Below are 23096 nucleotides of genomic sequence, written 5' to 3' on the forward strand. Positions count from 1 at the left end.
CGTTGACTCCTCACGTACCTGCCATTGGGTCAGATGCCGTCGTTTGAGCTCATTTGCGTCCTGGCCTTGAAGACTGAGCCACACCTGTGCCTCGGAGCCTGGGACGGGCATTTCTCCTCACCTGTGCATCCACAGCTTGGGATCACAGAGCCAAACCCAGGCTGAGGCCTTTAGGCAGCACCACACTATAAATCATTAACAATAATAATTGCACTTCTTCCCAATGGAGAACACCAAGGCTTCACCTTCGCACCGCTACGGCCAGGCAGCAAAGAAAAAGGCAGGGCACACACGCAGCCGTGCAGACCTGCGAGCAAGGCTGAGAACGGGCCTCTCATCATGAGCAACCGGGTCTCACGTCACTGGATCTGTCATCGTTAAGCCTGATTTGCTTAAACAGCTGGATTAGTCAAACCCACGCTCTCCGACTCTTGTCAGGCTGCGCTGGCAAGGACTGCGCTGAGCACCACACTTGCAGCTGGCCTCGACCCCCTGGGTCCCTGCTTGCATGTGGCTCCCTGGTCACTACGCTGTATGGACCAGAGCAGCAGGGGTGGGGGGGGCTCTGTTAGGACTCTCCCCCCCTCATTAGTCCAGCTCAGAAGGAGTTAATAAAAGAACGATGCACCATTGGTTGGCAAAGCAACGCCTCTCTCTCTCCCCCCCCCTTAAGTTATTATTGAAATAACAAGTCTGGGCTGTTATCAGCCGGGCCCTGGGTGTCAGCTTTCAGGCTGCCTTTTCTTTCCAATTGTGTTTAATCTTTAACACAAAAATGCTGAGCTGGCTCTTTTAATCAATTTAAATATTATGCAATCGTGGCTAATGTAGTTTGCAGTCGTTTCACAAGAGCCTCGTAGCGCCGTGGCACAGACGCCTGGCCCGCCTCGTCCGCTGGGGTCAAGGGGTCTTGGCTGCGGGCGAGGTCTGCCGGGTGCTACTGCACCCCTCCAGGCGGGCTCCTGGATGGTACTCTGACCCGCCGAGAGATCCCCGGCTGGGACCTGCTTCTCCTGGCTTATCGGGGAGAGGATGGCCATGCACGTGCCTCCCCCTTCATCCGGGGTCATCGCTGAGATGGGGCAAACGTAACTGGGACCTCTTTCCCCGCTGACCCCTGTTGCGCATCCTGCCTCTGCATGCTTTGGCCCTGGACCTGGCCTAGGTGCGGTCCGCTCCCCAAAGGGCAGGGCCCGTCTCCCTACTGGGACGTGCGCCCTGAGAATGGCCTCCCTCCACTGGGTCTCAGCATAGAGACAAGCCCATATGAAAACCAAAGCAGGGTGCCCAGCACCGCCCCGCTGCACCCCAGCCTTGGCCCCTGCACTGTCCCGCCCTGGAGCTCTGGCCCCCGGGTGCCCTGCGCCAGGAGCTGCGTGGGCTGCTCCGCAAGCCACCGAACTCCCCCTGGTGGAAAGCACGGGGCCGGCTCCAGGCAGGACCCAAGCCGGGGCCAGGCCTGCAGCAGAGACCGGGGAACCCGTGGCATCGTGGGCTGGGCCCCGGCGTGCAGCCCGGGGAGCCCAGAGGGCCTGGCTTGTAAGGGGAAGCGTCCTGGGGCAGAGAGCGGGCACTGTGGGGTTTGTGCGGTGCTGCAGTAGGAGGCAGGGAGGTGCGTCTCTCCAGCCCCCGCAGCCCCCAGCCGGTGAACCAGGCTCCCACCAAGCTGGGAGTGCCTAAGCTATCGTGGGGTTGCTTTAAGTCTTTCCCTGCTGTGTGCCTTTTCGAGGCTTTCTATCACCCCCCCCCCCCCCCGAGCTGTCCTCTGCAGCCACCCAGGCCAGGAACTTGCTCTGAAGCGGCAGTCTGGATAACAGGGCTCCAGCAGCAAACACCCAACACCAGGAGACCTGCAGTGAGACCGTGGGGCGGACAGCGCCGCAGCCCACACCTCCCTTTCAGGATGTGGCTCAGAGGGGGCTTGGGAGACGTCTCGTCACGACGACTCTGCTTAAAGCAGCGCAGCGCGTGACGCAGAACTGCTGTCCGCCCCGGCGGGAGTGAGGCAGCACCGTCGAGATCGTCCCTCTGCTTCTCGGACGTGGCGGGGAGCGGGGCCGCTGTCCAGACACTGACACTGCGGCCTGGGCTGGCGGCTGGCCCTTCCAGCCTTTGCATGTGTGCAGCACCGATGGGGTGACAAAGCAACCCAGCGCAAGCTCTTCTCTCTCTTCCAAGAACACGAACAGCTCGGGGCGAGACCCGTGTCTGTCTGAAACTGGGCCGCTGCTGCTTCTCACCCAGGCCAGTCTCCAGCGAGGAAGCCCCGCTTGGATTCTGCTGTCCATCCGGACTGGCTTCTGGGCTGTCAGGCCAGGAAGAAAAAATCTGACATGGGGAATAAGCCTGAGGTCCAGGAGAGCAGGACCACAATGGTGCCAAGGGCCCTGCTTCTTGTCCCAGATGGAAGCCCAGCAGGGCGGTTGGGGGCCTACGAGGTCTCTGCTCAGACGCCACTGGCTTCTGATCGGCTGCCCCATGCAGAGACATTTCCAGCACGATGATCGGCTGGAACAGGCACGTCAGGAAAAGTCAGAAGACCGGCGCTGAGGGGAAGGTTGTTCCCCCTCCCCACCCCTGCCCCTGTGCACACAGGCACCGTTATTCTTCAGATCCTCCTTCCCCTTCTGACCATCTGTGCATGAAGCCACATGACAGAGATTAGATTCTCCTCTTCTCCCTGCTTTGCGCCTTATCGCACAGAGACGAGAGGGACAAATGACTCCCTGATGCTGAAAGCAAGAACTGGTGATTTCGGCTTTCCAAAATCCCAGTGGCTTTGCTGCAGTGACGGGGTTTTCCCTCCAGCCCTCGTGAGCGCTGGTTCTGGTAACTGGCTTGGGATGCCGTTTTCCGGTAGAAGACCCTGCTTCAGCAGGGCTAGAAGGACCCCGGGCTGCACCGGGCAGTGCGTTGCGGGAGCCAGGGGTCCAGCAGGGCTTCACCGAGGCAGCCACGCCAGCCCCGTTGCAGTGTGCAGCCTCCACGTTGCTTTATTCCCCTGAAATCAAAGTACAGCTCCTTCTCACCCACCCCCACAGTGCAGGGCCTGGGACTGCAGACCCACATGGAGCTGGGATGGAGGCTTTGCTCCCATATGGCCCCTGCTGCGACCTTGTGCCCCATTCATTTCTTCTAGTGGTCTGCCTCTACAGGTCCTGTGTTCAGGCGCGGAGGGCCCCTCGCTGCGTGGGAAGCCACAGAGAAATGCTCGGCCCCGCGGTGTCCCGTCGCCCGCTCTGCAGCTCCCATGCTTGGGCACTCGCTGCTCAGGGCACGTTTCGTACTCCAAACCGTGCTGCCTTTCCACAGGCCCCTTAGCAGCGGGTGGGCTTGAGCAAGGTCATTCAAGGAGTTTCCAAGCCCGCCTGGATACCACCAGGGTCCACAGGGCGCCGGACCGCCCTGTCCCCGGCAAACTCCATGTGTGACAAATGACACTTGTGTATCTGGAGGGGCTCCAGATGGAGCCGAGATGGAGACCTCTGCTCCTTTTGTCCATTTTCCCAACAGCAGATGGGACCCGAGTCCTGCTTTCCATAGCCCCCGCGTGTTTCTTTATGGACTTAACATCTCTGGGCATCTGCTCAACTCCAGCCAGCTTGCTAAGGTTCACGAAGCCAGGTTCACTCACTTCTACAGACAACACCATCCAGTCGTGGCCAGCCACCCACTCACGAGGAGAAAAAAGCATTTTAGAGCAACATCAGAGCTGAGCTTTGACACATGTAAAAGCCAAAATGTTCGAGACTGCAGGTTCCCAACCGCTGGAACTCAACCCTAAACCAGCATTTCTGTAGCAGCCCTGGGCCCCCAGGTGTGGCCTGGACACGGGGAGTTTTGGATGAAAGTATGGGCCACCTTTGCCATCCAATCAACCAGCTCAATACAGACCAGAGCCTCAGCTGGCCAAGCTGACATTGCTCCCAGGAGGTGACCGAATGACGTCTGCACAGAGCCGTGGTGTCCACACCAGCACAACAGCTGCCCGTGATGTTGGCTCCACTCGGTAGCTTCAAGCACGTGGCTTGGTCCCAGTGTTATCCTTCATTTGGATGGCAATAGGGGTGCACAGTCCCACTCAAAATCCAGGCTCCCCTAGGTGTATCGGCGAAAGAGAGGTCTCTGCCCCAAAGAGTTTCCAACCTAAAAGATGTGAGGGACAAAGAATGGGAGAAGGGGAGCATAGGGCATTGCGGGACAGGGAAGTCACCCTATTCCTTCCAACAGAAGATGTCTCTGAAATTAAAATGCACCCCCATTTTGTGACTGTCAGTTAAAGGAGGAAAGAAAGCATCCAATAAAGACACACGTACAAGGATGCAGCTGCTCCGTGCTGCACATCCGAGCTTTTTTAAACTCTACATTTGGGATGCGGGCCATTTTTAGAAGAAATAGTTCACGTCTGAACAAGCACATCTTACATGAGAAGGAATCAGGTAATTCCTTTGCCCCAGGTTGTACCAGGACTCGGTGGCAGAGCCAGGAGCCTGGCTCGTTTCTCCCGAGCCCCAGCTGAGCGTCGTAGCCACACGCGGTCGAGCTCGGGGCTTTAGCAGGCAGAGCGTGCTAACAGCAATATTACCCGCCTGCTCTCTGCGGCCGCTATCTGGGCACTGTATCTGGCAGGGGGTGGGACCAGATGTCTGTCAAAGCGTTCGTATCTCTAGCTTGTGTGGTTTGGCATCCTGCATTCGCTCAACAAAGAGGCACGTGAAAAAGAAAGCGTGAACGCTGCAGGCTCGGGGACATTTTAGGTTTAACATGCTGACGTGTGGCTTTTATTTAGGGGTGGGGGCAGTTTGTTTCTGTCATTCTTCCAGCCTGATTCAGCAGAGGGCCAGATCCAGCAAAACAGGACAGGTGATTTCTTTGCTGGTGAATGGAGGGACGTGCTGGGGTGGTGGTGGGAGTCAGCATCGGGCGAGCTCATCTTCCGCTCAGTTTCTGTACCGCTTTTCAAGCCCCGGTGTTAAAGCAGCGGTTAGCTATTCTGCATTGTTTGGGGCCACATGCTCTCCGCCTGCTTCACCCCATGCTGCCTTTTCTGTTTCAATCCGAGGTGTTGGTAGAAGTCGTAAAGGTCACGGCTGTTTTGGTGGTTGCACAGGCTTGGGTAATCGGTCATTGCCCTTCATGGAAAGAAGCGTAGGATGAGCTGACAATATGTGGATCCATCCCCGTGACAGTGTGCCCCAGAGGATACATTCAGCTGCATTCCCAAATTCTCCTCATTTGTATAGTCCCCAGAAGAGTATTTTACAAGATGCATTAACGCACTCGCTGCTCTGTCACGTGCGTTTCTTCTTCCCCAGGAAGTGCCTGCTCCAATTGGAAATGAGAATAGCAAACCTGCACACCCCAAACTGCGTACAAATGTGTAAGCCTCCAGCTTCGATGGCACACAGGCTGCGCCTGCAATAGGGAAATACGTATGCCCAATGCAAACCAGGGGGAGAAGCCTGAGCATCCAGGCTGTGGCACCTTCAGGACTCACCAGCAGTGGGAAGAAAGGTAATGGCTTGCCAGCTTTGCTCTTTCACACACGGAGGAGTGTGCCCAGCTCACAGACTGTCTCCCTCCAGGAAGGATCAGAAATGCCCCTTACCTGGGAGGTGGGACAGAGAGACAGCAAAATGTCCTCAATGAAAGGGCAAAGCAGGTTGCCCCTGGTGAGAAATGCAGAGCTTTAGCTGTATTCATATATAAAAACTTCATAGGTAAAATCCTGAGCCGCCCCGTGTTCACAGACAGGCCCCAGGGGCAGCAGGGCTGGTGAGATTGTGCTCGGTGGAGGAGGAGGGAGGATTATGAGTGGGGTTTGCCGCTCTGACAGCAGCTCGCAGCTCACCCAGGGACTCCGACAGCCAGTGAACGCAGGGGAAGGCGGGAGATGATCAGACCGGTGGAAGCAGAAACAGGCAGATCCTGTCATCGTTCCTCCCCGCAGACGGAGAAAACAACCACCCCAAGGCTTTGGGAGACGACACAGGCCCCCTCGCAGCACGTGGCCTGGTTCCTCCGGCTCCGCTCTGCATTCGGGGCTTGTTTCAGGGGGGAAATCTTCCCACATCAGGGCTCCAGGCCATCGCAGCGGCAACACAAACAGGCCACCACATTTCAGATCCCACTGTCGTGTTTATTGGACCTGCAGCATCCCCATGGGCAGCTGCCGGTGTTACAAAGTCAAGGGGTAAGTAAAAGAGGATACAGGTCAGCATGTTAGGGGAAAGTTTACAAGGAACTTTCTCCTGTATAAAAAAACCTCTCAGGCTTGAACAATATGATGGTGGCGCTTCTCAGCTAGGAAATCTGCCAAGGACTGAGGGCTTCCTGTATCTCTTGCAACTGCCCCCCCAGCCGTCAGGAGCTTGCAAACAGGCTTAGAAGACGTTGTTGCCTGCAAGGGACTGACTTGATGACACAGGAGGTCTCTTGCCTTGCTCAAGGCACCTGGCACTGGAGGCCAGGAACATCCTTCCCGTTTTGCACGAGGAAGCACTGAACTGTGATGTTTCCTTAATCACCCAATGGTCGAGCTAGAAATAAGCTCTGGCCCGTGCATCCCCATGCAGGGCTGTATCACTCAGGAAACGCAGGGTGAGCGCCCAGAGGGACAGAGGGCTGCAGGAGGCTGTAGCCAAGTGAATCCCTTTGCAATCCCTTCCCCCATGCCCCGGGACCTGCAGTGAGCTGGCCCCACCTCCCTCGGGAGGTCCCCTTCCCTAGCGTGACAGTCTTGGTGCTGGCTATCCCCTGCACTCTCCAGCGTGACACAGAGACCCGGCAAACCTTGGCTTCACCTTGCAATTAGCACCACAAATTGTGATCTCTCTGGCCAGCCCATAATCAGAGGTGGGTGGCCTGGACAGGAGGCCGTCCCGTCTCACAGGAAAGAGACAGACCGCCTGTATCACGTGAAACGCACGTTCTCAGGTAATCCAGACTGCTCCGCTTCTGGGTATCTCAGTTATGGCAGTGTGAGCCTGCGGGCTATAACGTACAGAACAATAAGCTTACAAGGGCGGAGTACAGTGTAGAAGGACGCGTCCTTAGGAACTCAGCTGCCCCTTTCCTAGACTAGGTTTCTACGCTCTTCTTCTCCAGACCCTGCCTCAAGTCACAGGCAGGGCAGGTGCCTGAGCCGGGGGTCTGTGTCCCTCTAAAATGGACACAAACCCCGTCCAGCCCGAACGCTCCCATCCAGACCAGTCTCCTGCCCCCAGAAGGGGCCAGCACCAGCTGCTTCAGAGGAAGCTGAGAGCAGTCATGGGACAGTCTCTCTCCAGGAGAGTCAGAGATGGGTGCGTGCCCTAAAGCACCAAAGGGATTACAGTTCGCAGAACAAGGCTGGACTTCCCTGCGGTACCTTGCTGGATGGCTGAACTGCAGGGCAGCTGGAGGTCTCTATGGCAGTGCAGAGGGGCTGCCCCGGGGCTGCCAGGAAGGGGGCAGCTGTGTGAGAGGGGCTATAAGCCCGTGATGAAGACCTCCAACCCATTGTGGACCTTTGTGGTAGTTGTTCTCCTCGCCTCCCCTTCCCACAGGTCGCTGACGCTTTCATAGAAGTTCTCACTGGGGCAGCTCCTGGGAGACCTGCTTTTTCTCTCCGACTTCTTCCACTTGGCATCAACCTCTGCATAGTCTGGATCCGGGGCTGGGCCGCTCCCACGCTTGGCCCAGGGGCTCTCATCGACAGACTCGTAGCAGGGCTCGATGAGCAAGGGGCAAGCCAGGGTGGATGGGTACCCTGCCGTGACGCCCTCTTCCTGGCGTGCCGCTGGCCAGCTGCGGTCTCCGGGACCCACCTCTGCAGCAGCCCTTCCTGCAGACGCGGAGTCCTGGGCTTTCTTCTTGCCAGCCTTGCACACCGTTGAGTACATTTCCTCCACCTGCAAGAGAACAGCCGTGGTTAATGGCAGGTGCCAGACAACAGCGGCACGAGGCTCTTGCCTGCATTCCCACCTCTGACTTGTGCTCTTGCTTTATCACCTTTCTGGACCCTATGCAGAGCAGGTCAGTCTGTGTGTGCCTGTGTGTGCGTGTGCGCAAGAGACCGGGGACATGGTGTGGAAACACAAGCAGCTACATTCACACCTGGCTGAGCTAGGCCTAGTCACCGCAGGCAACACCTGGTTATAAAGAAGGACCTGCTCCCGCTCACCTGCGCTCTCTGTGCTTCTGCAGGAGGGCGTGCTAACCCCCTCCCTGAAGCGGGACTTTGGGAGAAGGAAACCAGCAGCCTGCCTGACTGATACGGATTCATATTCATGATTTACACAATGATATCATTTCGATCAAGACTGGAGACTATTCAGAGATCGGCCCAGGAAGGAACTTAAAGCTAGCTGGAAGCACAGCCATACCCCCGTGAAAGACAGAGAAGGGCAGGCAGGCAAGGTGGGCTTGGAGCGTGCCATGCCGTCTGCCTGCTGTTCTGGCTGTTGGAGAAGCTGCCTTATTCCAGAGCTGGAACTGAGGACAACCCGGTTGTGAGCACAGCTGCAGAGGTTCTTGAGCTGCACGAAGACCGCCCTGATGTCCCAGCGTGGAACCGGGTCCTTTACGGCAGGATAAACATTAACCAATCCTTCCATACACGTCTTGTCTGCTGCATGCACAAAGACGGATTACTTATCTACGAGCACGTGATGCACCGCTGCTGCTGCTGCTCACTGCACCCAAGGACCCAAATGCCTTCACTGGAGCAAGTACTCAGGACTCCTCTGGATCCAGGCCAGCACTGGAATTGTGCATTTATGGCTCATTTTGCAATATACTTGTGGTGACTTTGTCCAAGAAAATGCTGCTGGTGCTGACAAGAACACACCTGGGACAAGACACACAACCACCATGGAGGATGTCTGAAGGCAAGCTAAGCAGGGTCTTTTAGACACCCACTGGTTTCACCGTGGATCCCGGATCCTTTCGAACAGTTCATCAGCCTTGTCATGAAACAAAGCACCCCATTAGTAAGTGGGGGTCCTCTCCCTCAGATTGGGTTGGAGTAGAAGCCTCCAACCAGGGTTTCGGCAATGTGTTTTAGCAGATACAACCACCTGAACAAGGCTCTGAGCACATGCCTTGCCGCTGTCTGGCTTTCAGACAGTGAAGCGACAGCCAATTTAGATTGTTCCTTGAGGAGTGTTTTTGCAAACAAAGAGATCCTTCCCCCATTGCAACATTAGCACGTGGTAATTTGCCACTTTGATTTCAAATGAAAAAGATGATGTTGAAGCCATTTCCACTCCCTCCACCAGCCCCAGATGAGTCAAATCCCCTAAGGACCAGACCCAAGCTCAGAGGAAAGTCTTGGGGTTGGGCTGTGGGTCCAGCCCTGAGTGAGCCGTGCAACGCCTCAGGGATGTCTTGGCGAGATCTGTCGGAGGGATTGCAATGAACCCTTGGACTCTGCTGCCAGCAGATCCTCTGCAAGCAGCTTGGTTCCTGAACTCCTCTGATAAGCTACTCTCCAGCTCAGCAGATGTCTGTGCAATGCAGTCCAGACAAGATAAATGGTTTCATGTCCTTCCCAAACACCGGTGAAAAAATCTAGCCCCCAAATCCTGCCTAATCCCACCCTAACAGCAGTGCAAACCCCCTTCTTCCCACATTGCACATGTGGAGAAGGCAGATCAGGGCACCAGAGCCAGGGACGTGTCTTGCATTCACAGGAGCAGAGGGCTGAATGGGCCTGGAACAGCACCAACCTGAGTGTGCTTGTTTGGTGGGCGAGATCTGGGATCTTCCTGCAAGGAGACTCACCAGCCCTCGCCCAGGCTTTGAGTGAGAGCAGGGGCAGCGAGAGCCCGGCCTGTTCTCTGGAGGGCAGGCAAGGAGGGGAGGCTACATCTGATGCAGGAGCCTGAAATCAAGGCTCATGTTTCTTGACCTGCATGAACATCCACACATACCTTTCCTAAGCCAGCACATGCCGTTCTCAGCCCCTGGGCCTTGGAAGGTCTTAAGTGTTACTTACCTAGGATCCTTCTGCTTCAAGCCCAGGCAGAGCTCTTGAAAGCCACCATGAGCTTCTGGCTTCCTCCTTCTTCAGGGGAAGACCACGGTCTGCTCGCTGTTTCTTAGACTGACTGAGCTAGGGGCAAGAGGCCAACCTCAAAGCAGACTACGCCTCTCCGCCAGCCTCTTTGCCAGCTGACCTTGGGGTCTGGTTTTCCTTAGTCTGGGGGACAAGCTCAGGTGCTCCATGCCACTAGCTTTAGCCTGTCCTGTGCACAGTATTGTTGACCACCCATGTCCCCGGGTACCATCTCTGCACTCTGAATATGCTTCACTTGCCGGGTCAAATGGAAGGGACATGGCAAAGCATGGCCCAAACACCACCCCCTCCCAATCTAGCAGGTATCAGGGTGATGTGGCTAAGTGATACAAGGGCATGATGTCTCCTCCAGCCAGATGTGCACCTCTGTGGGGAGACACGTTTCCCCTCTATCCCCACCCAATACCAGCAACAGTCATAGATCCGACCCTGCTCTATCCTCTACCCCTACCTGCTGCAGGACACGGGCCCTTGCTGGCTCCTGCGGGCTCTCCAGGGCAGGGAGTGCTGTGTTTGCAGAGCATTTGACTTACTGGGCCTTGCTTGGCACTATCCCTCTGTAGCTGAGGACAGCCCCAGTCACAGCCCTTCAGCCTGAGCCTTGGGGAAGCTGAGGGGCTGGATCCCAGCCAGCCCAGCTCCAGGCATCCATTCGAGACAATAACTACAACCTGCGCCCAGCGGTCACGGCTCCCACTGCCCTGGTCGTGGACAGCCTGGGAGAAGTGCTGGATGCTTCCGTACCTTCACTGTCGGGGGGCTACAGGCAGCTCCTCCCCAGCCTGGGAGGCTGTCCGAGGGCTCCTGGGAGGACTCGCCCGGCGTCATCTTGCACAGCTCTGGCTGGGGTTTCTTCACTTTGCGGACGCAGGCGTAATCAGCTGTCACCGCTCTGCCCTCACTGCCTAAAGAGGCGGCCTCGGTGGAGGATGCCAAGTTGGGCACCAGCTGCGGTGCTCCCTGCTTCGCCACCACAGGCTCATACAGCGTCTCCGGGGCTGACCTCCGCGCGGCAGAGAAGACCAAGTTGGAGTAGGTCTGGTCAGCGTTCGGGGTCTCAGTGCAAGAGGGGGACAGGGGGATTCGGGGCAGCTCTCTGCGCAGCAGGATGCTGATGCTGATGCTTGAGCTGTTCATGGAGCTTTCTGCCTCACCTGAAGCCCCAGACGTGTAGAGGAAATCCATGCTGACAGGCCTGTGGCCTGCGAGGAAAAGAGAAAGGGTGTGAGGGCATGGCTTGCCTTTCAAGGCACCCAGAATAACTCCCTGCTCAGCCCCTTTCAACTGGGACCACGTGCTTCCCTGTTTACAGCCTGCAGCCAGTGCAATGGCTCATGCCACCGTGGGTCACCCCCACGGCCAGCCTGGGTTGACTGGCGATTGCTGGCACGCCTCAGGCATGCTGCGGCACATGGGGACGCCCTTCTTGCTAGGTCATTGGGAGCACCACCGTGCCCTGGCAGGTCCTGGCAGGCAGCACTGCCCTCCCGGCACAGGCCCCAGCATGCTCCCGGTGCAGAACAACGGGATCTCTCTGTTCTCGGCGGCTCGGCTCTCCCAGCGACTCACTGTCTTTCTGCAGCTTCACCCTGTTGAGCTCGTGCAGCTTGGTGTCCGATTTACTGAGCGACCGGAGCTGTGTCTGCCTCAGCAGAGACTGTAAAGGAAGAAGGACATGTCTGGTTGTAACCGCTGCCCTGCACAGCCCTCCCCAAGCTGCTCCATGTGGCTAGACAAACAGCAACAAGGGGGGCAACACCCATCAGGGGCTCAGTAACCGGGATCCAGGATCCTGAGTCCAGAAGGATGCCTTGGTGGAGCCCTGTGGCGCCTGGGCCAGGACCCTGCAGCCCCTCTGCTCACGCAGTTCAGTTCCTCTTAGCTTTCCATTTCCGCCTGCACACTGGAACATGTCACGGCCAACATAACCCGGCTCTCAGCTGGGCAGTACGGCCCTGAGGCCCCTCATGTTCACCGCTCTGAAGGAGGTCCTCCCTTTGGCTTCTTCCAGCATGCTTTTTCCAACAAGCTGCTCTTTCTGGGCATGAAAATTGCTCCCCCTCTGTCTTTAAGGGCTCCTTATTGGAGCCTTCCAGGTGGCCTACACCCCTGCATTTCCCCCAGCCCAGGCTGAGCCAGCCCCTTACAGGGCAAGGCTCCAAGACCTCTCGTTCAGGTGCTTCCTATGACAGATGCTGGCTGAGAAACAGCCCATCCCTAATGCCCTCCTGGACCCCCTTCATGCCACCCATCTGCACTGGCCCTTGATGCTTGCCACGTGACTCATAGCTTATCAAGGCATCACATACACTCACCTCATTTATCAGCTTTACCCCGTCTGGCAGGACCTTCTTCTTCTTGCCTTTCCTGCAATGAGAAGTGGGGTCAAGGTGGAGAGGGGCAAGGGGGGCACACAATACGCAGCTGGTGAGAGCAACACTGGCACGTGACTCGGCTCTGCTCATAGCTAGGGCAGTGCATTGGGCTCCGTTCCTGCCTGGGGAACAGATCTGATGTGATGGGCCTTGGGGAGGAACGGCGGAGGGCATGATTTACATCCCTGGAGCATGCCACGGCCTGGATGCCCTAGAGCAGTGGTTCTCATCTCAACCATTTTTGGCTCAAGGCACCCCTCGATAAACTCGAGGCACTCTGGGAGAGACTCAAGGGCCCCCTCAGAAAATGTCAGCACCGAGTTTTCACTCCATTTTTGACTGCAGAACAATAGTGGAGCAATTGGCCTGTTGCAAAGAAGTCAGGAAGACTGCTGCAGGTCAGCCCATGTTTAACGCTGCAGATTCCAGTGGGAAACCTCTGGGTTTATCTTGTGAACCATGTTTGCATGGCCAACAGCGCCGCGGCACCCTGGTTGAGAATCACATCCCTAGAGCTCCTTGGGAACCAGGCATGGGGGCTCCCTCGTGTGGCCTGTTGTGCTGGGTTGCAGACAGGAGATCTGAGCTGCATGGGCACTCACGCGGCCCCAGCCAAGTGCCCAAAGCCTGGTCCCAGCACATACCGGGCACTGCAGAAGACTCTGGAGGGCGTCTCCTTGGTGCAACCAGCCCAACTTAGTACGAGAGCGAGCAGGGCAGAATTAAACACAGCAGATCTGTCTGAAGGTGGAGAGGGGTGGGAATCCCATGGTTTGTTTTCCCGTGGGTCAGGGTCTATGCTACGAGTCAGCCCATACCTTCGGCAGGCAGCACACAGGGCAGAGAGGAGGACCAGGACACCCAGGAGAGCCACGGCCAGCAGGGCACTGATGGGAGAGAGATGGAGCCTGGCTACCCCCTCACCAGGGAGCGGAGCCATAGCAGGAGCCACTTCGAATCCTGCTTCAGGCCAAGCTCTGCAAAGAGAAAAGAGATGACCAGGGAGAAAGCAGATGGCAGGTCCTTTCACAGCCCCGGGAAGGGCTTGGGGGACACCTGGGATTGCATGGGGTATGTGCTAGCCTAGCCCCAGGTGGAAGGTGCTGGTGCAAGGAGGCTGCACGGTCTTGCACACTGAGTGTGATGCTGAGGTCTGACAACTCGCAGGTGCTACAGAATCACAGAAACACAGGGCATCAAAACCATCCAGCTCAGCCCCTGGCTCTGAGGCAGGATGAAGTCTACATGGACCAACCCGGACAGTTTTCTGCCTTTTCTTAAGCACTGCAAATAAGAGCGTTCCTCATCCTCCCTACACCGCTCGTCCCAGCACTTCTCTCTTTAGAGTTAGAAAAGTTCTCCTAATATCTACCCCAAATCACCTGAGCTGTAGAGGAAGCCAATTCCTTGTTGTACCCTGGTGGATACAGAGAACAACAGAGCCCTGGGCTCTCTACAACTGCTCTTCCCGTAATGGGAATAGTAAGGCTTGTCGTGCCTCCCATCAGTCTTGTCTTCTGTAAGGAAAATAAACCCAATTCGTTCAGTCTTTCCTCACAGGTGCCAGTTTCCAAGCCTCTGCCCATGCTCATCACTCCTAGACTCTTTCCAATGTGGTTACCACCTCAGAGCACGTTGCCCAAAACTGGGCACTGCGCTGCATCCGGAGGCCCCCCCCCCCCCCAGAGCTGAGCAGAGAGGAATCATTACCTCCTTTGTCTTAGTCCTGTTAATAGGACCTGGAATAAGAAATACCTTTAATTTCCCAGCAGCATCCTGCTGTTGACTCGTGTACTTTGAGATCTGCTGTAACCCTCTGCCTCAACTCCTAGCGTGGCCGTGAGCAGACCACATGCTCTCTGCAGTCCCCAAGGTACAGAAGCATCGTAACAAGCGCTTGGCTGGAACGTAGCCATGCTCACAGCTCACCTTTCTGCAGGTATTAATGGGACCACCTGGTTGCAATGCTTGGAACAAGAGCTGAATATGCACCCGAGATCGCTTCTTTCCAGTGTGAATGGGATGTCAGCACCTTGCAGCTATGCTGGTCTCCTGCTTCTACCCCAGCACCTCTCCCTGCAGCTACTGGGGTCAGGGAGGTTGATTTGGTGGCAGGTGGAGTCTGCTGAAGACAGCAGCATGCAGGGTCTCCAGCCACAAGACGCACAAGAGATCTGCCTCTCGTCTAGCATGTGCCAGCAGAAGTGTTGCTGAAGAAGCCACCAGAAATTTGCAGAGGTTGCTGGCAGAGGGTGTCAATCAAAAGCCAAATCAGCAGTGTGCTGGGTGGACGGTTGGGAGCCAAGTGCTGCTTTTAAATGGGGCTGTCATTGTACCTGGACCTGGATCTCCTTTCTCCTAGGCCAGGGCTGAACTCAGCTTCCCCTCGCTATACTCTCCCGCATGCCTGCAAAACATCCCTTGCAGCACCGAGATGCTAGCCTGTATTAGCCCTAGGGCCAGGCCCCATGAGGACAGATCGTCTCCCCCTCCTGAAAAGCAGAGCTCTCTCTGAGATGCATCCCTTGCTTCCAAGGGGCTGCTGCAACCTTCCCGGAGCCAAAGCAGAAACCTCACATGCCTGGCAGAGCCCCACTGGGTTCTGGCACTGCTTGCCCACATTTCTACAGCAAGCCTAGCTCTTGGAAGCCCCAGCTCCTGGAGCCATGTTATTCATGGCAAATCATGCCTCATTTATTATTTAATTAATAGTGCAAATGCATTCATAAACAAAGCTCACACAGACATCAAGGAAATCCTGGCAATGCAGCCCCGTGCCCCCTCTGGGCTCAAACGCGACAGGAGCAAAGAGAAAGAACTGCAGATATTATGGTTTAATCTCTTGCGATCCTGGGGCCTGGCTCTCAGATGGGGTTCGAGCAAGGTGCCAGTGGCTAGATGGGTGCAGGAGTCTGAAACCCATCTGCTACTGAGGTAATGTCATCTGCTTGGAAGGAATGAAGGGAGAAAAGCAGAAAAAGATGGGGAGGGGGAAGGCAGAAGGGGAAAACAAGAGAGTAGAATAGCATGCTGGTACTGACTGGCTGAGACCCAGCAGACTCATAGATGGAGATGGGAGGGATGGTTTCAGTTTGGTATATTGGCAGTTTATTAACGGTGACCAGAGCCATATGAATAAGGCCGCTTTTAGAGAGCTGGGCTGCGAGCATGGCATCCCCTCTTCATTTTAGCGAGGTGGGAGGATTCAAAGCTGAAACCTGGCTGTGATCATGCAAGCTGGTCTTGAGAGTTTGGTTCTCAAACTAGCCAAAATCTCACGGGAATCATCTGTGACACGACACTGCAGTTGATAACCAGTCAGTCGTGGATGTGATCAGGAGAATGACAGAAACAGAGGGCGGGCAGGGCCGCCAGAAGTCATCTAGTTCAACCCCTGCTCCAGGTAGGAGAAGCTCTGTTCAAAACCATCTCATCCAAGTATTCATCTAACCTGATCTCTCTGTTTTATGGCAAGTTTGGCTGTGGCTGGTGCCTTTGGAAGCCCCAGATCCTGAAGTCATGCTATTAGAACCAGAAAAGCAATAGATGAAGGGCAGAGGATGGGATGAAAAACACCATTAATAATAACCCCTAGCCTGGTTCTCAGATCAAAGCAAAATTAGGAACCGTGATACCGCCAAAGAACTCCCGAGGGAAAGTCCAAACTATTGCACGAGGGTGTCCTGGCACTTGCACTTCCAGCTCCAGGACACTGGCTTTGGCCTGCTGTCCATGCCATCTGGCTGGGGCACATCTTCCATCCTGCAACAGGCCTGCTGCAGGCCTCTGCAAGGGCATGGAAGAAACTGAGTACCATGTGCAGTCTCCCTGTGTACTGCCACGGGCACCTGGCTCCAACACCAGCATCTCCCACGGACCCTTGGAACAAGCAAGAGACTCTTTAGCATTATAACCAGACACCCCAAAAAGCTCCTAGGGGCACTCCAGGTGGATGGCCTCTTAGCAGCCACATCCTGCTGGGACCAGAGGGGCTTTAGCTCATCGGTAAGCCCCTTCTGTGCAGAACACATCCACATCTCCCAGTTCCTCCTCCTAAACCTTCCCCCTCCAGCCCCGCAGCCCAACACACCTGCTCTCACGTCTCTGGGTGCATGGAAGCTAGTGGAAGCACCAGGCTCGGACAGGCGGGTTTGAGACCACCCTGCAGCTCATTTTCAACTCCTCCAGCAGCGATAGCAGAGGCTCAGATTGTGGGGCAGGCAGGAACAGGCGGCAAACAGGCAATGACTCAGCTCACAGGAAACCATGAGGGGTTTGCACTTGCTCCTCCTGCAGCCCCAGCTCTCTGCCAGGGCTGCTCCAGGGGGGTATGGCAGGGGAGCGGTTCTGGGGATCTCAGAGCGTAAGGGACTGCACCAAAGCACAGAACCAGGGCCGGGAACTCCTGAGCTTTGCTGGGCAGTGCTTGCCAGCACCCCAAGACCCACAGCGGATGGCAGAAGGGAACAAAGCCTAGAACAAATTTGATTCAGGGCTGGGGGGAGAGGGTGCAGCGCTGCTGGCATCAGCAGAGCCTGGGCCAGGGGCACAGGACAGCAGGAGGTTCTCTCACAGGACATGGAGCCAGCTCCAAGTCAGCATTTAGGTCCCTAGGTGCATTGAAATGGATGGGAACACCTACTTGGATCTGGCCTTGGTGTTCCAGGTACTTGCTATTTATTGTGTGCCCAGTTCCAAGCAGCTGAGCAGCTGTAAGGCCCTGTCCAGGCTTTGTTGGGGAAGCTTGGCCCATAAAGGCACAGTCCTCATCTGCCCTAAGGATGCTGGGCTGCTCTCCCAAGGCCTAGGAAGAAGACACGCTGGACCACCTGGGAAAGGAGCTATCGTAGAACCAGCGATTGCCTGACTGCTGTCCAGCCGCAGGACTCTTGACCAGTGTTCAAGCCCCATTGCTGCCCCAGCAAATGCCCGTCATGCAGTTGTGCCCTCCACACTAGCCCCCCAGCCTCTCCCACAAGTGTCACCTCTCCTGCCTTTCTACCTTGGCTTCTGTTCCCTCTATCAGCGCCATTGGTTTCCTGTGCTGCCCTGTATCAGATGCACTCTTTGCATGAACAAACAAGCCACAGCCCCCCTCCGTCCTGCCTGTCACCCCCCAGGCATGCTTGCTGTGGTCTCCTCCGCTGCTGGCAGCCTGCAAGAGAAGCTTGCAGAGCTGTGCACGAAGCAGTGAACCTTGCCGCAGCTGGAAAGCTGCCCCGTGACGCAAGAGAGGACGTTGCTGCTGTCCCCAGTCCATGCAGGGCCCTAGCTTCTAAAAGGCACAAGCTGCATCCTGACAGTAGGGCGCTAGCTTGGTGCCCATGAGCACCATGAATAGGGGAAATGGCCCTGGTGAAGCCATCGTACCAGCATGCAGCATGGATTAGTAAGTCTGGATCAAGCCATTCTCAGGCCAAAGAACAGAGGAACCAGGCAGAGGAAGGTGGGTGGAGTGCTGCTAGTCAACCAGGGCTGGCATCGGCACCATTTTCACCATAGCCAACCCTGCCCTGTTAGGGCCCAGGTGCAGCTGCCTGAGATAGCACAGAGAAGATGGAACCAGCTTGGGGGTTGGATTCTCCCCGTCTACACGCTGCTGTAGCATCACTGCCCTCAGCCGATTCCCACGAGGATCAGGCCCCATACGGCTGCAGTGGGTGCCAGCCCTGGTGCTTACACAACTGCAGAAGGGACTGGGGAAGTGCCAAGTCTTTCCTCGGTCCCAACCAAGCAGCGAGAGTAGATTCAGCCATCACGTGCCCTGGCTGGGAGCAGTGCCACTGCCTTTTGGGGCTGCTCTGCCGCAGGCAGCTTGTGGGGTGGCAGCTTCGTGTCACATTCGTGCTATTGCACCAGAATGGAAAACGATCAACTGTCTTTGAGGTTTCACCTGTTTTCCTGTGCAAAAAAAGAAAAAAAAGAAAAAGCCGCCTCTCAGTGCGACCCTCTGCCTTCGAGACCTTCAAAGACAAAAGTCATGTTCATGGCAGGCTGATGAGTTTTGAAGGAGCCAAATCAGACACTGGGCCTGTTTGTGGGATCCAACCTATCTTAGGCTCCTGCTCCCTGGCCAGGGAACAGGGCAGCCAATGCCCCAGCAGGTCCTCAAGCTTCTCACTCCATAGGTCTCCCTGGGCAAGTCGCTTACCTTTTGTGCAATCATTTTGCTTAGTGCTGTGGAAAATAAAGGCAGCTCTGGTCTGACTTTTCTGTGACTCACTTTCCTCCCACATCCAAGCTTGCAAGTCACGTACATAAGCCAAGAGCCCTAGATAGTCTGCTAGGTGGTATAAAACTAAGACAACACATGCCCCAAAGGCTTTCAGATGCCTGGCCCCCAAACCACCCAGAGAAGTGGTGGAATGTCCATCCTTGAAAGTTTTTAAGACTCAGGTAGAAAAAGTTTTGGCTGGGATGATGTAGTTGGGGCTGGTCCTGCTTGGAGCAAGGGGTTGGACTAGATGTGACCTCCTGCGGTCCCTTCTGGTCCTCATTGTCTGTAATTGTATGGAAGAGGCAGATTTTCTGGGGCTCTTCATGGAACAGCCCTTTCCCCAGCGGACTCAGCAAAGCAGAGCTACTGCTCACCAAGCAGCCAGTACTCTCCACCATCCTCTTTCCTCATCAGCTTGTCTGCACGCTGCAAAATGCTCTAGAGGTTGGCCTACCCCAATGCAGAAGGAAGGGCATAACTGAAGTCCACCACTCATCATTGCAGCTGCCGTTCATGCAAGGATGGGGAAGGGGAAAGCTGAAGAGAGGGTGACTAGCTAGAGACACCAGCTCTCAGAACCTTGCAATGTCAGTAGGTTCCTTCTGGCTTCATAAACTACATGGTACTAGGTGCACTCTACAGATTATTTATTACATTATTATTGTTATTCTTTTTTGCTGAATAGCTGCCTTTCTAACTCTTCTCATGTTTTACAAGCAGCTTGCTAAACAGGGACCGTCCAGTACAGATACAGGCCCCAGCATCCATGTACAAGCATGAATGAGTCAATATGACTGTATGGGTAACAGGAAGGGGCCAGTTCCCCAGACCTTTTTGTTAGTCAGGTATTTGCACTGCCTTGAGGACCATCAACTAGGGCCCAGGACAAGGATTTCACCAAAGGGTAACAATAAAACCTTTTTAACCCCCACTCCCCCTCCCAACCAGACAATTATAATTTTTCCTCTGCTCTTTTATGGAATGTATGATTTATAAAAATAGGAAGAATATGCTGGCCATACCTGTGGAGCATGGGGACAAACACTGCAGAGTAGGTTAGACCAGCACAATACATACACTTGTCAGAAGTGTCCTTTGGGATGCAGTGGTTGGTGCTATGGACTATGAATTGATCTAGTACCTGACTCTGCTTACCCTGAGTTGCACAGGCTATAGTTTTGCATTCATGCAGCCTCATTGAAGTCAGCCAGGCTAACCATCTGCACAAGGACCAGTGGGCTGACTGGGACATTGCACAATGGAGGCTCAGACACCCCCAAACTGACAGCTGTTCTCTAAGGCAAGCACTAATAGCAGACAGTACTACCTGCCGGGAAAGCTTTACAGGCCAGGATGGCTTTGATCAGCAAATGCATGCGCCTGCTAGGACACACATGCAGTCCTGACTGGTGAGAATTAATAAGGGAACCCATATGATGGCAGGTGTCAGGTACAAAAACAGTCTGTTTTTGCTGATTTGTCTCCCCTGGGTTTTGTTGCTGTTACTTCAGAACAGTGACCACAGGCTGGGGCTTAAATCTATCAGCCAAACTGCATAATCATATGAAACAAAATTCACCATATTATGGAATTGTATGGATTGTTTTACAGGTCAAACTAGATCACCCAATGGTCCCTCCCTCCAGCTTTAAGTTCTATAAAGGGATGAAAGAGAGGAGTCCAAGAAACCTCCCAATTTCTGGAAGGGAAGAGGAACGAGGGTATGGGTTGCCATCTTTAGCAAGGCAGTAATTGGAAAAAGCTTTTGGCTATTTTAGAGGGTTTATCTAGACAGGAAAGGGTTATTTCTACTTACTGAGATTTGGACAAAACACTGTAATGGCAGCGAATCCAGGGAGAGCTGCAGGCTGCCCAGGATGCTGTCAGGGGAGGCTAAGCAGCAAAAACATCCCATTTCAGACGTGCATGTATGGCAGGAGCTCGCCACTGGCAACTCAACAACAGACAAGCCAAGCAGGGCAGGCTTGGTAGCAGCTTTCACTGTCTAGAGGATGGAGAAGTTTCTGACATGTTGAACAGTGCCCTCGATTTAGGAAAGGCTCGGAGTGGCAAGGAGGGTGGACGCAGTGCTCTTCCTAGTGTAGGGTGCCCTGTGCGAGGAGGGTGGGGTTTGCCAGGGCACTCGGCTTGTCTTTGCAGGCTGCATTCCCAGAACTGCCCAGCACCCTCTTCACATCAGGGGAAACTGACTGAAATCTCAAGACTCAAAATCAGAATCCCACCCTCCATCCACTAGCTGAGAGCATATGCTTGCTTCGGCAGAGAAATTCACTTTTAAGTAGCAGCCAGGCCTGCTAGAAAGAACGCCGGGTCACAAGACACTGGTACCAGCAGGAATTCTTGTCCTTTTTACTTGCAGAAAGGTAGGCCATTAGCTAGCTGAGTGCATTTACTGTAAAATGCCTGGTAGTCACTCCAGTCACTCACTTGCCTACCTTGGCCTTCTTCCTAGCACCACGGCAGTGCCATTAGAGCTCCTGACATATGCTGTTACTTCCCTGATCAGTCCTCATCCCTCTAACACAGCCTCAGTTGCAGCAGTGTGGTTGACAATCCCTTATTTCTTCAAGAGGTGGCTCACCCCAAGAAGGAAAGGGACATTTTTTTCTTTTTTCTGAGGTACTAGGTACTGACTCCTAACTCAGCATTTCATACACAGGGACATTAATCAGTCCCCAGTACACTTCCTTACCCAACTATGGACCACGACCCAGCTCCTCTGTCCAGCTGACTAACTGAAGTGTAAGTAACCTGCCTGGCACTTTGAGGTACAATTGCTAAGCCACAGAGCAGGAATCTCACCTTTCTAGTTCAACCAGCCGCATTCACACTGCACTTACTACATGTGGAACATTAATGTGCAAATACAAAAGCTGCAATACTTTCCAGCTACCCAAATGCACTTGGTAATAAACCCATAGCACTTACTTGCCACAAATTCAGAAGCTAGGCAGAAATCCATCCATGTCCTCTTCTCTGTCAAAGAACCAGACCCTCTTGGCTGCTCTTACTCTCTGCTGCCTTTATTCAGCAGCGAGGGGCTCTTCCTAACTGCATGCTCTGGAGCTTTTCAAACAGCTTGATCATGCACCTCTGCTGCTGCTGCTTTGTTCAGTGCTGTTTTCCAGTCCACAGTGAGACACCTCTGAGCCTATACCAGGCAGTCTGATACCACAGCTCGTTTCCTGGCCTGCAGAAGGATCGTTTCACTAACTTGTTATGCTGCTTTTGCTTTCTCTTGATTTTGTTTTTGCAGAAACCTGGCTACAGGATGGGCTTAGTGAGAGCACACCCTGCTGACTGTTCAGTTGTACTTGACCTCATTTTATACCAGTTCTTGAGGTTACTAGATTCATTTTGCTGAATTTGCCTAAAAAGAGACAGCGGTTCCTTTATTTCAAGGTAGCGTTGCTCATTGTGAAGCATCACAACATATATATGAACTGCTTTATTCACTTCTAACATGCAGCCACCTTGGAGGTGGAAACATGTGGACAGAAAGTGATGAAGCAAATCAGCAAGGCCTCTCGAGTTGGAGTCAGAAGGCAGTTATGCCTATTGCAATTTCACCAAAGTGCTGGAATGAACATTCCTGTCCTTGCAGAAAGAGATTCATAGATATTAGAGACTGGAAGAGACCTTGCGAGATCACTGAGTCCAACCCCCTGCTATAGGCAGGAAGTTTGCTGAGGTCAAATGACCCCCGCAAGATAAGCATCCAAACCCCATTTGAGTGAGTCCAGAGTAGGTGCTTGCACCACCTCTGGGGGGAGTCTGTTTCAGACCCCGGACACTATGACTGTAAAGAAGTTTTTCCTTATGTCTAGTCTAAATCAGCCTTCCAGAAGTTTGTGGCCGTTAGACCTTGTCATCCTGTGTGGAGCCCTGGTGAACAACTGTTCTCCCAATTCCTGGTGCACCCCGCTTAAGTACTTATATATGGCCCAACCCTGGGGAATAGATGAAACTGTGCAAGATTCCTCCACCCAACTGGCTTCTCCAATCCTATGCTACTTGGGTGGAGACAGTTCATCATGCTGAGTTGTGTGTGCTGATCCTTATCACAAGTATGAGACCACAGAACTGTCACTGCACACATTAACCCCAAGAGGCCATCCCAAAGCAGCTCTGAATTAAGTCAGTGCAGGGGGAAGACTTGAATACAGAATGATGCTGATGACGAGAACTGAAGAAACTGATGCTGATTAGGGTTGGAAGATGTTTTCAGACAGTCCATACCTTCCTTCTTTCCTGCTAACAAGAAATGAAACCTCAGCTGTCCATCACTGTAGAATCCACGTGCCTCCCACGAGAGGGCAGTATCAGTCTCCATTTCCTCTACAGCGGCAAGGCATTTTTCATCCAGGTCTGCACCTTCACTGTAGCTTTTGCTGTTCCAAGGTGTTTGTAGGAAGGCTAGGCT

General features: G+C 54.5%; 1 protein-coding gene across 1 annotated transcript; it reads right to left on the reverse strand.

Moving 5' to 3' along the window:
- Positions 1-5838: 5838 nt before the first annotated feature.
- Positions 5839-22029, reverse strand: LIME1 (Lck interacting transmembrane adaptor 1). The gene is made up of 6 exons (XM_090020632.1): positions 21602-22029; positions 13254-13412; positions 12376-12427; positions 11630-11717; positions 10805-11262; positions 5839-7892 (listed from the first exon to the last, which is right to left on the reverse strand). The coding sequence occupies exons 2-6, from the start codon at positions 13373-13375 to the stop codon at positions 7470-7472; spliced, it is 1143 nt and encodes a 380-aa protein (XP_089876758.1). The 5' UTR covers positions 13376-13412; positions 21602-22029; the 3' UTR covers positions 5839-7469.
- Positions 22030-23096: the final 1067 nt, after the last annotated feature.

The sequence above is a fragment of the Crocodylus siamensis genome, chromosome 10 (assembly GCF_052110815.1).
Source record: "Crocodylus siamensis isolate JL-2025a chromosome 10, ASM5211081v1, whole genome shotgun sequence".
Classification (NCBI taxonomy): domain Eukaryota; kingdom Metazoa; phylum Chordata; order Crocodylia; family Crocodylidae; genus Crocodylus; species Crocodylus siamensis.

What these genes read in the sequence shown, in the direction of transcription:
- LIME1 (XM_090020632.1), bottom strand. Translation starts at nt 13,375, where the DNA reads ATGGCTCCGCTCCCTGGTGAGGGGGTAGCCAGGCTCCATCTCTCTCCC. An exon ending in GGTGAAGCTGCAGAAAGACA is followed by an intron (nt 11,263 to 11,629) that starts GTGAGTCGCTGG and finishes TTTTCCTCGCAG; the next exon opens with GCCACAGGCCTGTCAGCATG. An exon ending in GTAGCCCCCCGACAGTGAAG is followed by an intron (nt 7,893 to 10,804) that starts GTACGGAAGCAT and finishes GTTCTCTTGCAG; the next exon opens with GTGGAGGAAATGTACTCAAC.